The sequence below is a fragment of the Charadrius vociferus genome, unplaced genomic scaffold (assembly GCF_000708025.1).
Source record: "Charadrius vociferus isolate BGI_N301 unplaced genomic scaffold, ASM70802v2 scaffold136, whole genome shotgun sequence".
NCBI classification, from domain to species: Eukaryota; Metazoa; Chordata; class Aves; order Charadriiformes; family Charadriidae; genus Charadrius; species Charadrius vociferus.
The window spans coordinates 1,287,346-1,299,411 of record NW_009648960.1 but is presented as its reverse complement, the minus strand read 5'-3'; the positions used below and the strand labels follow the sequence as shown (position 1 = coordinate 1,299,411).

The window sequence follows — 12,066 nt, the reverse complement described above, 5'->3', positions numbered from 1 at the left end:
GCCCGCTGGTGTGCCAAAACTGCACATGAGAAATATCTACAAGTCATCGGCTCCTGCTGATGCATCCCTGGGGAGCAGCCGGCAGCCCGGCCCCCTGTAGCTGCCTCAGCTCTGCCAGCAGCACTCTGCATCCCCCAAAATAGCTGCCACGCTGATGAATCTGGACCTGGAATCAAAATAGCCAAGTTGATCTTCGGGATAATTAGTCATGCACAGCTGAGCTCCCAGTCAAAGCAGCTCAGCCACCACCACGAAGCAGAGGAGACCACGATGCAGCTCCAGCTTTAAATAAGGGGGTAGCTGCAAGCCCTGGAAAACTAAACATCAGGGTGCTTGGTCGGAATTGCTCTCAGGCCAGGGATCCATGGGGCAACGCCATGGACGGGCTGGAGAGACCAGCTTGCAGCATGTAATCAGGTAGGTGGGCAGCTCGCCCAGCAGGCACTGGCACGCATGGGTCCAGCAGGAGCATCTGAGGCCAGGCCAGATCACTCGTCCTTTGGGGATGAAGAGAGGGAAGGAAACCAGATGACCCAAGGGAAATCACCTCTCAGAGCAGCCCTTCTCCCTTCCCAGGAGAGAGCATTCATGGTGAACTTCTGGAACTAATTATTTTAGTAAAAACCACCTGGCATCTCATTCCTGAAGTGTGGAATGGCTCACACAAGTTCCCCTGCTACACAATTTTGCATGTCAAAAACCATCAACTTTCCCTAAATAAGCAGAGGTAAAAAAGCCAGCAGAGCTCAACGGTGTTGGACGAACCTTCTCAGAGAGTTGGTGCTTGTTCATATGGTCCAAGCCCAACATCAGCAAACACTCCTGGTCCAGAGAGACCCCTCCATTACATCTGAATGCAGTGGTACCAGTGATACAAGAGCTCAGTTAATACTTCTGAGGGTGAGATGGGAGGATAATCTGCAGCCTATAAATAGGACCAATAAACCACAATTACAAACTCTGCTGAGACAATTCATTTATCCAGATGTTCCTATCATGTCATTCTCAATTGAGCAGTAAATGATGGGCCTAACGGGCATTTCTCCGCTAAATGCTGCAGACGAGAAATCACAGCTCCAAACCTGATGCTGCTGATGGTACAGGTGCTGTCAGAGGCAAAACCTTCTTCAAAAATTTCTCATTCTTGTTTCAGACAGGTTTTAAGCATCAAAATTCCGCAGTTTGGGGGAAGATATGGAGAGGAGACGAGGCTCTAGGCAGGTGTTTTATTTCTATTTCTTTGTCAAGTCCTTCCCCCTAAAGTCAGAGGGGCGACCAGCCAGCCTATGCCACCCTCTGTGTACTCCTGCTGGGACATCTCCTAAAAGTACTTTTTCTTCTAAAAAAGGATGGTGAGTTCCATGCACACCCGGGGAGCAGTGGTGTCAAGCGAGGTGGCCACCTGAAACCCATATCCCTGCAGAGCGAGTACATTTACAGCATTAGCTGAGCTATTTCTACCTGATTTTCCCAGTGTCCTGAGGGTACGGGAAGATCAGAGGAATGTCATCTCTTAAATAACCTGAGCCTTGTGTTTGCACGGAGCAAATGGACTCACACAATCAAATTAAACACTGCAAGTTTATCAACATTTCCTTCAAGTGCCTTAAGGATAACAAGTTTAGTAGAAGCTATTTAGAAAAAAAAACAAACAGGATGGCGGAGATAAAGAACAAGCTCTTTAATACACCTCTGCTTCCTGTGCAATGGCTTCACTGATGGCCTGGAGGAGGGGATGGATTGCATCTCATCAAGCTCGCAGATAGCACCAAACTAGGACCAAAAGCAAAGTCCTGCCCCTGGGACACACTCAGCCCCTGCACAGGGACAGCCTGCAGAGCTGGGATGGCCCCAGGGGTGGGAACTCACCCCCAGCACAGCCAGGAGACCCAGGGAGGTGGTTATCCCCTTCTGCAATTCACCACATCTGGATGCTGCCTCCAAAAGTGTCAACAGAGGGGGACAAGTTCTGCGGAGACCCCCAAGGCAGCTGGGGGCTGGAGCAACGGCAGCAGCCCTGGACATTTTTGAGGACCAGATGATGTTTCTCAGAACCAGAAAACCTCCCACAGTCTTTCCACTCTCTTTTATTCCCCTCCATTTTATCACCAATAAAGGGGAAGGAAAACCCAAGCTGTCCTTTTCAAAAGCTATCTATCTATACATGTATGTCTGTTTACATATATGAATATATATATATTTTAATTTGGCGCAGAAGAAAGGGGCATGAAGCAGGAAATCAACCAAAATCTTACAAAACCTCTAATTTTTGTGCAGAACACTCATGGCATACGGCAACATCTGCTTGCCATTTCCAACTGACCTCAATCCCGTTCTTGTGTCGCGAGAGCTCATTTTTGTCTGCTGTTTCATTTTCCTGGAGAAAAGCCATGGCACAACAATGGTGTACAATGTGGAAAGCCAGCTCACAGTGGAGAATGGCTTTTTATTTTCTCTTTTCAGCCCCTCACACCAACATACAGACACCCTTGACTGGTCTTTGCAACTTCAATCAAAACCATCTTGCCAGGAGAACAATTTATGCCACGATGATACTGAAAAATTCAGCTCTGTTGATTATAAACAGGAAAGAGCTAACCCAAAGAAAGCATAATTCAGGCAGTTTGCAATGAAAACCCAAAAGAAATGCCAAAAAAGCCAAAAACAAATCCATAGAGCAGCACATTCCCCAAATGCAACATCCCTTCTCTCCCTGATGATGCTTCATTAAGTAGGGTTCTCTTATCACCCTCATTGTCCCCCCAAGAATGCCGCTGAGTGCTCCACCAGGAAAGCAGACCACATCTCCGCTCCTCCTAAGTCATAAATCACTGCTAATTCTCTGACATTGATTACAAACAGGAGACTTAGCAGAAGACTGCCATGCTGAACCATGCCAGCCTCTCCCTCTAGTTGCTAAGAAAAATCAACATGCAACTTTTGGAAGTAGCAGGCGAGCCAGCAGGTCCAGTGGGATGGCCTGGAATTTTCTCATAGAGAGGGTGTGAGGGCATCTCAGTAAGTTATGGGGTTTTCAAGCTGAGCTGAGGCATTTTGGACTGTCTGGAGAACCTGAGTGCTGAGAAAAATCTCATGGAAAATACGTCATCAAGCAGTGAGTCACCAGAAGAGGTAATGGAGCCATGACAGGGATCCCAGCCTTATTAACACATTGGTAGCCAGCATGTAGCAGATAGCTGTGGACTTCTCATATTGAAGCTCCATCACTGGGGCACGTGGTTTCTTCATACATACATAACTGTATGGAGCAAGACGGCCATCCTTATTTCCATACACTGCTTAGGTTGGGCTCCTTGAAAGCCCATTTTATCACAGAATGGCTGAGGTTGGAGAGGACCTCTGGAGGCCACTTCATCTTGTCCAAATGCCCCTGCTCAAGCAGAGCCACCTGGAGTTGGTTGTTCATGACCACGTCCAGATGGGTTTTGAGTATCTCCAAGGACAGAGACTCTACAATGTCCCTGGGTGACCACTGCCAGTGCTTGGTCACCCTCACAGTGAAAAAGTGTTTCCAGATGTTCAGATGGAACCTCCCATGCTTCAGTTTGTGCCTATTGCCTCTGGTCCTGTCACTGGGCACCACTGAGAAGAGCCTGGCGCCGTCCTCTTTGCACCCTCCCTGCAGATATTTATATACCTTAATAAGATCCCCTGAGCCTTCTCTTCTCCAGACTGAACAGCCCCAGCTCTCTCATCCTTTCCTTGCAGGAGACATACCCCAGTCCCTTCATCATCTTTGTGTTCCTTCACCGGACTCTCTCCAGTATGTCTGTATCTCTCTCGCACTGGGGAGCCCAGAACTGGACCCAGAAATCCAGGGGTGGCCTCACCAGTGCTGAGTAGAGGGGAAGGATCACCTCCCTTGGCCTGCTGGAAACCTCCTAATGCAGCCCCAGATACCATTCTTTGGCACAAAGGCATGTTTCTGGCTCAAGTTCAACTTGGTGGCCAACAAGACCCCCACAGCCTTTTCTGCTGAGCTGCTTTCCAGCTGGACCGTTCCCAGCATATACTGGTGCCTGGGGTTGTTCCTTCCCAGGTGCAGGACTTTGCCCTTCCCCTTATTGAACTTCATGAGGTTCACATCAGCCCATTTCTCTAGCCTGCCGAGGTGCCTCTCGATGGCAGCACAACCCTCAGCCACTCCTCCCAGTTTGCTGTCACCTGCAAACTTGGCTGAAGGTGCACTCTGCCCCATCACCCAGACCATTAATGAGGAGTTTAAGCAGGACTGGATCCAGCACTGACCCCTGGGGTACACCACTAGTTGTTGGCCTCCAACTAGTCTTTGTCCAATGATCACCACCCTCTGGGCCTGGCTGTTCAGCCAGTTTTCAACCCACCTCATTGTGTGCTCATCCAGCCCACACTTCATCAACGTGTCTGTGAGTATCTTATGGGAGACAGTGTCAAAAGCCCCACTGAAGTCCAGGTAGACAATGTCCACTGCTCCTCCCCTCTAAGCCCACCTTGTGGCCCCTCCACAAGCAACCAGGATTGCGAAGCCCTTTCAGCTGGAGCCAGCAGGGACGGAGCCAGGGTAGCATCAACAGCAAAGCAGAGTGAAACAGCACATTTGTTTCCCCCTCATGAAGTAAAACCCACCACTGACCTCCTTACACCCCAAAACCAAAGATGGGTCCAGCCGGTCCCGGGTTGCCAAGAAGGGAGGGTTGAGCAGAGGGATGTCACTTACCCCACAGTCTCATCCCAGTCACACCAGAGCCGCTGCCCGATGCCCTCCATGCTGAGCTGGAACTGCTTCAGGCAGTAGTGCCGGATCATCCAGCCATAGTCCGCCTCCTGGCACGCCGTCGCCGCAATGAAGTGATGGGCTGGAAGACAGACGAGGGGTGAGCGGGGTTAGGCTCTGCCGCAGTGGGTCGTGGCACAACGACAGCCACTTCACCCCCACTATGGAGCCCCCCACAGCTGGTCATGCAGAGGACATCTGCCAAAGCAAAGGTGGCCATCAGAGAAACCCCACTCTCAACCAGCTTCTTCAAAACCTCCTTCTCAGGGTTTTATTTCCCTCTTCACATCCCTCTGACCCTGCAGCATCGTCCTCTGTTAATCTTTCAAGTGCTTGACGCTAGACAAATCAATTATTCAAAACACGCCAGGTAAGTCATAAATAAGTAAGGACACAGATTTATTCTCTGCTGATCACTTGACACACATCTTTGGACTTAAAATTCCCAGCTTTTCAGTTTACGAAAAGTAAGGGTGTGGACGAAGTTGGAGAATAACCCCAAGGCTCCCTGCTGCTGCTGAGCAAAGGACCCCTTAAAAATCATCGGCACAGTGCCACACTTGGAAACAAATCCCCATCTCCAATGGAGCGCAGGGACAAGTTCAGTGACATTCATCTCTGGCTGCATGGTCCTGATTTAATTTATCTCTGGGTATACGTCCCTGCTATATGGTGCCTTCTGGTTTGGGACTAGAGGAGGAAGAGATGCTGCTTATGTCCCTACAAGTTTGTGCACAATTAGTGCAGTTCTGGCAGTGAATGGAAAGGCAAAATTACAGTAATGCTAAAAGTGAAGAGGGAGCAGGCTAGAAGACAAAAAAACTTTGGAGGAATGACTTACTGAGCCTGGCTATAAATAATACCTTTCCCTTGGTCCCAAAGTGCCAGCTATGCCTTTGCAGCTCCTGGAGTACATTGCAGGCAGTCACCGCATACCAGCTCTATTTTTTGCTACACATGAATAACTCTGAGCAAAAAAAGTGGGGCTGTATTTTTATTTTTATTTTTATCTTATTTTTTAACAAAACAGAAATCAGCTCCTTATTTAGTGGTCTGCATGTGCAAGCCATGGGACATCGGAAGCGGCGCCTGCCTGGGGGATGCCTTCCTTGAGCAGGCCCTCTGCAGCCCCGAAATCCTCGGAGCGCTTAGGTACCAGCATCCTGCGGCAATGGGTGGGAACTTGGGACCCGCTGGGCCATTTGGGTGGCGAGGGGCCCCCTGACCCTCGGGCAAAGCTTCTGGACGGCTGCAGCGCTCCCACGCTGCCTCCCACCACAGCAGCCACTTTGGTCCAGCTCGAGATGAGGCAATGTGAATTATCAAGCCAAGGGAAGGGAGTTAAGGAGCATTAAACCCTCACCGTTGCAGTAATAAAACTGAGTTTATTGTAATCTAAAGCTCTCCCCTACTGACATCACCCAGGAGCTCGCCCTACAGCACCTGCGCAATACCGCCTCAGCCAGAGGCAAGCCCCGCTCCGAAATGGGAAGGTTTGGGATGCTGAAGCAAAGCGCCGAGCGAGGAGGAGGGAAGGTGCAATCATTTTACATGACAGCTGGACTGCAAATCTCAGTCCGGGAAGGCTGAGGGATGATTGATGGCTGGGAAGCTTTCCTCCCCTTCCCATCCTTTCAAACCTGGATGAATCACGTGGACAAGTGACATGGCTGAGTGAGCACCAGCAGCCAAGGGGAAGGTTCAGGTGCCACCCCGCGGGGTCACCCCTCGGTGAAGACTGTGCACCAGACTGCAAAGGACAAGCACCCTGCAAATATTATGCCCATCATGTGGCCGGACAAACAGCGTGTAGAGAAAGTGCCGCCGGTGAACGCACCGAGTGTGGAGCAGGAGAGAGACGCATACGGGGAAAAAGGAGAGCAGGGGAGGTGAACAGATTAAAAAGCAGCCGGAGGAGCAGCCAAGGGGAATGAGGCGAAAAGGAGGAAATGGAGGCAGGCAGAAATGAGTGAGACACACAAAGCACAGAGAGAAATTGAGGAAGGCAAAGCCACTTTAAGAAATTCAAGAGCGATACAGCATGAGAAGAAAAAGCAGAAGTTAAGCGAGCACAGCCAGGCTGCCCTTCGCCTGCCTTTACTCCTCCCCGCTCCCAATCGGCACGCATGAGCGCGGAGACAAGTCATCGCTGGTACCATAAAAACAACTATCCTTAGAGATGCCCAAAGATTTTCTGATGACCGCGCATCTACTCCTGCAGGACAGACCTAGAGAAAAACATGTTAACAGGCAGCTGCACCTTGGGTGGGGAGAGAAGAAACACTAAATAACCATGGGGACGAAGCAGCTGAGAACTGCAAACTGGCTGCAATGCCTGCTTGAGCGGCTGCAAGCCACGTGTATCTGGTAGTCAGCACGAAAACAAGCCCTACGGTTGAAAGAAAAAAAAAAAAACAACAACAAATGGAACCAAACCAAACCAAGTAAAAACAAAAACCCAGGGAGCTCTAAGCACTTGCCAATCAAAGCAGCTCAAAAGACACTGCTGGTTCGGATCCAGCTGTGAGCTGAGTAGAGGTGGGCAGCCAGGAGAGAGCACGGGCTTCGTCATCCCCGAGCATGTGACTCACACGCATGCACTTTGTTCCTGCCTCTTGTCTCAGCTCTGAAGGTCCTTTGCAGGCACGTCACCACCTTTCTTCCCCTCCAGCCCGGCAGTTCTTCGCAATGTTCTCCAGGAGCTCTGACTTCCCCACGAGGACTTGCCTCCTGCAGTGGTGAGCACTGCAGGTGCCAACAGCCAAGGCTTGGCTTGGTAACCCCAAGAAGCAGCGCAGAGACCGTGCTCATGGAAGACGTCTCCCACACCACATCTCCCATAGCTACACCTGCAGTCTGTCTGCAAATCCTTTTCCCTGGGGGACTGGGGAAACCAGACCCATCCACCAATGACCGAGACGTTTCACAATGACGCTAGATTTTTAACATTGTGAAGGGCTCTTTTGTTTCACACATCAGAGGCAAAGAGCATCCAAGAGGAGCAAGGCTCACCAGAGCCTGTTGTGTAAATGCTGCAAAGATGAAGCTGGGCATGGCAAGGCCGAAAAGCTCTTTTGTTTTGGGCTGGCCGGGGGAAACTAGCTTTAGCTTTAAATGCACATTTTAAGGTCAAAGTGAGGAGAAGCTCCTGCCACGTTTCTACACGGTCCTCACTTAAATCCATGGATATTTCCCTGCTGCTTCCCAGATTTCCACCAAACCCATGTTTATCGACATGTCAGGCTGGGGTGGGCTCAGGGTTTGTAACAACAGGGGAAAAAAAAGAGGGAGGGATTTTTTTTTTCCTCCTGGCTCTCATTCCAGAAGGTTTTCCTTCCCCCCTCAGCCCTGCTGACAGAGGAGGCATAAGTCAGCTGCAGGGAGCTGTAAATAACTGCGCTCTGGCACGGTCACGTCTCTGTACTTAACAGCATCCATTTGTGAAGGCTGTAAGGAGCTGCTTAAATGAGCTCCAAAACCCGACTATACTGAGGCTGAGTTGCCTCCAAGAGCTCCCCTCTCACACACCCCCCGTGCTCCCCTTCCCTTGGGAAAAATGGCATCGGGAGCTGCAGGAACGCAGTGGTCCCCTGGGAACATTCCACCGGAGCCATGTGGTACCTCCAAAGCCCCACTTGGTCTTTAGGTGCCACCTAGACATGGAGCAGGGGGTTATCTCTGTCTTGCCACCTTTCCCCTGCTCATCCATCCACCTAGGTGATACTACTGCGAGCCGTCAAAAATTACTCCCTGCAGCATGCATGTGCGCTGCCTCCTGCATGCAAAGATGTCTTCTGCTGGAAGGAGGCACCATCTGATGTGGTGCTTATCTCAGAGCAAGGACCCGCACAACTGTTGATGAACGCCCTTCCCTGCCAAGAGGAGCACTGATTGTTTGATAAAGGGCAACTTTAAGAACCCTTAATTTGCCTCCTCACAGGGAACATCGGGACAGCAGCAGTGAGGAAGTGATTAGAGGCTTTTTCAGGCATCCCAGATACTCTTGATTGCCCTGGGATTGATGTCCTGGAGAGTCCCAGCAAATGTCTACCAGAGCTCAGCTTCCTGAGGGTTAGCTGCAAAAAACCCAAGTCACTCATGTATTTCAGCAGAAAAAGAGTTTGCCCTAAATTGTTACAAAAATTTCAGGAAAATCACTGGACTTTCTTCCATTGCACTTCTTATAGCTGGGCTTTGGGCCAGAGCTCTGGGCTCACAGCTTGAGAAAACAACTTGGTGGACACCACCTCCTCCTGCGACTGCTGCAGCGCCCATGCACTTGCCACAGCGACGGTTCACCAGCAGAAAGCCCTGAGCTTTCTCTGTCAGAAAAGTGTTGCATTTCACGTCACTGTCCCCCTGTGGAATTTTTCAGTCTCTGGCCATTTTCTCCTCAGTTGTCTGGGTCTTCTTGGGCTCATCTTGCTGGGACATGCAGCTAACCCCAGGGGGAGGAGGAGGCAAGGAGGACCACGGAGCCCGAGAGCAGATGAACATTTCAGGCTGGCATGGCATAGGAGGTCAAAGCGATGCCAGCGCTAACAGACCTAGTTCCCAGGCATCACGACGGAGCCTGTCAGCATTTTTTGCAAACCTCGCCATCCGGGCCCTCTGCCATTTGGCCTCTGGATGCTGCCCATGACGTGCACACTGGGAATATATGGACACTTTGGAGCAGTGAGTCCCAAGTCACATTTCTGGGGAGATCCCACCAAGGTGGACTCACATGCCACGTCCTTCTGGGCTTGCTGGGTTTCTCCAGATGCAGCTGGGGCAGTACCAAGCCATTGGCCACGTGGCTCCTGCAGATGAAGGCTACTCACTCAGTGCCTGGACCCCCAGTTTGCAGTCTCATCCAAGAATGAAGCCCTCAATGGAGGCTCTTATACAGGATGGCAACTGGAGACATCCTAATTTATGAACTTTTTCAGTGGCACCCACTGGGTGCTATTGGAGGGGCTGCCAGACCCCCCCAGCATGGCTGTAGCTCGCTGCTATTCAGCAAACGGGGGAGCTTGCCTCCCCCTAACACATGACACCCCTTGATGGTGCTGGATGGAGGATGAAACTATTTGACTTTGTGTTCAGAGTAGTCACCAGACCATCCTGGCTACAGCTGGACTGGCAGGTTTATCTTGGTGGAAACCATTCAGGGCTTCATAGAAAAGAGCAGAAAATAGTCAGTTATTCCATCCAAAAGCTTAGAGGTCTCATTAAACCCCAAAAGATCCCAGATAATTGCAAAGTAACACTCAGCAGAGCTGTCAATGAACAAGCCACACGTAGCTAAACCCAAGCACCAGCAAAGCTCAAGGAAAAGACATTCCAGTATCTTCTCCTGGGCTTCTCCCAAATGCTGTGACCCGCCCTGTGAAATGATTAGCCCTCTCAACAAGCCCGAGATGAAAACAGTCTGTTTTCCCCTCCTCTTCAGTGTGGTGGTTTGCTCTTTTATTGAGAACAAACCTCGTGGTTTGGACCCGGTTGCAAAATAAACCCAACAAGAGCTGGAAATCTGGAGCTCATTTGCTGAGTGTGCTTCCAGTCCTGCCTTTGCCACGTCCCCATCCAGCGGGATGAATCCTGCCCTGGCAGGTACCAACCCATGAGATTAAGCTAGGGAAAGCCCAGATGGACGGATGTGCTGCCAAACCTGGCACTCACCAGCTGGGAACGATGCTGGGAAGGAGACCTCTTAGCTTGTGGCTAACCCCAAATCCGATTTTGTCCCACTGTCCTGTGGCCAACATCCCCTGGCCACCGTAGACTTGAAGCTGTCCCTGTCGGGTCACTCACCTTGGTGAAAAAAACCTTCAGTGGGGACCACAGCCCTATGTCCCCCTTGGAGATAGCACATGGCTCTGGGAAAGCAGGTTTTGAGTGGGAGGATTTTGCACGCACAGCCCTGGGAAGCCTCGAAAGCCGCTCTGTACGTGGGGAGCACATGTTCATTAGCCTCACGCTGCCTCATTTTGCTGTTCAACCCTTCCCTTCGTGTTGGGACCCACATTTACAAACAGACCAGCTGAGCCCGTTCTCATCGAGTGCGGTTCTCGGCATCTTTGCTTTCACTCAGCAGAGCCTCCACGTCCGCTGCTAATTAGTAACTCAACATAATTAAGCTCCAGTTTTCATCTTAAGCCTGGTGAGCATCTGGTACCTCCCCCAAAGGGGCTTGGGCACCCTTGGGAGCATCCCCGAGTCACACTGGAGCAGATCCCCTCCTGGCACCCCAGTGCTCTGCCCGGATTGAAGCATGATGCCATGGGAAAGATCAGATCCAGCCCAAAACTTCTCATCCAAAATACTTGTGGGAGGGTGGGGAGACGACATGGGGGAAGGAGGCAGAAGATGAGCGTGAAAAACATCCTGGTTTGCAGCCCAAAAATGGCAAATTTGGGGGGTTGGGGGGGTGGGATGGGTGTTTGCTTTGTAAAGTCAAAGCCAACAAACCCAGCCCTGCTGGCGGCAGCAGATGGTTTTGTGGGGGAGCAAGTGCTCACAGGACTAAAAATAAACCCACTGCTCCCAGGAGCGCTCGCACGTAAAGGGCTGGGCTGCGCTCCGGCTGGCGCCCGCAAACTGTTGACGTGGGAACTGGCAGCATCACTGCAAACCTGTCCCAGGGACCTCCCTGACCACCTGCCTGTACCTATCCACACCTTCTCCCAAACCTGATTTTGCCCTTCCCAGACACAGCCAGATTGGGCACGGGGGACATTTTCAGCCTGCCGCTTTGTACGTAGCCTCTGGCCCCCATGGTGATATTAGAAAGTCAGATGTTTTCTCCAAAAAGCAGGCTAAGCCCCAGCAGAAGTGCAAACCCTGATGGTGGCACAGCACTAGGCACCAACCTCTTCTGCAGCTCACCCATCCTAGGAGCACCTTCCACACCAGGCTCTGAAGACCTCCATGGCGTACAGCTCTGGATAAAGCTGAAAAAACAAACCTCCGTGCAACCTAGCAGGAAGCTCAGCCCTTGCGCAAGAAACCTCACGCCAAGAAACAGGAGACAGAGGGGAAGTCACCCATGCCAGCTGGGGAGAAGCAGGAAGAAAGGCACAACTGCCCCTTCCAGCATCTCCAGCCCTGTAACCCCCAGGAAGGCTCCAGCACTCTCTGCTTAAAAATATACCTCCCAGTGGGGCTGTTCCAGGCAGCTGCCAGCTCAGCGAAGGCTTCAGAGCTTGTGAACGCTCCCTTGGCTCACCAGGAAAAAATGAAGCTGGCGCTTACCAAACGTGTGACCCCCCTCTTCGGCTGGAGCTGCGGGGACAGAAAATTGCAGATGT

At 51.2% G+C, this 12,066-nt stretch overlaps 1 protein-coding gene across 1 annotated transcript in view; it reads right to left on the bottom strand.

The window, feature by feature from the left end:
* Positions 1–9,376, bottom strand: part of RAMP1 (receptor (G protein-coupled) activity modifying protein 1) — a 16,224-nt gene extending 6,848 nt beyond the window's left edge. Inside the window, exons 1-2 of the mRNA XM_009887590.1 lie at positions 9,322–9,376; positions 4,718–4,856 (exon numbers count right to left, since the gene is read on the bottom strand). Coding sequence (XP_009885892.1) covers positions 4,718–4,856; positions 9,322–9,376 — 194 coding nt within the window. The remainder of the gene's footprint in view (positions 1–4,717; positions 4,857–9,321) is intronic.
* Positions 9,377–12,066: the final 2,690 nt, after the last annotated feature.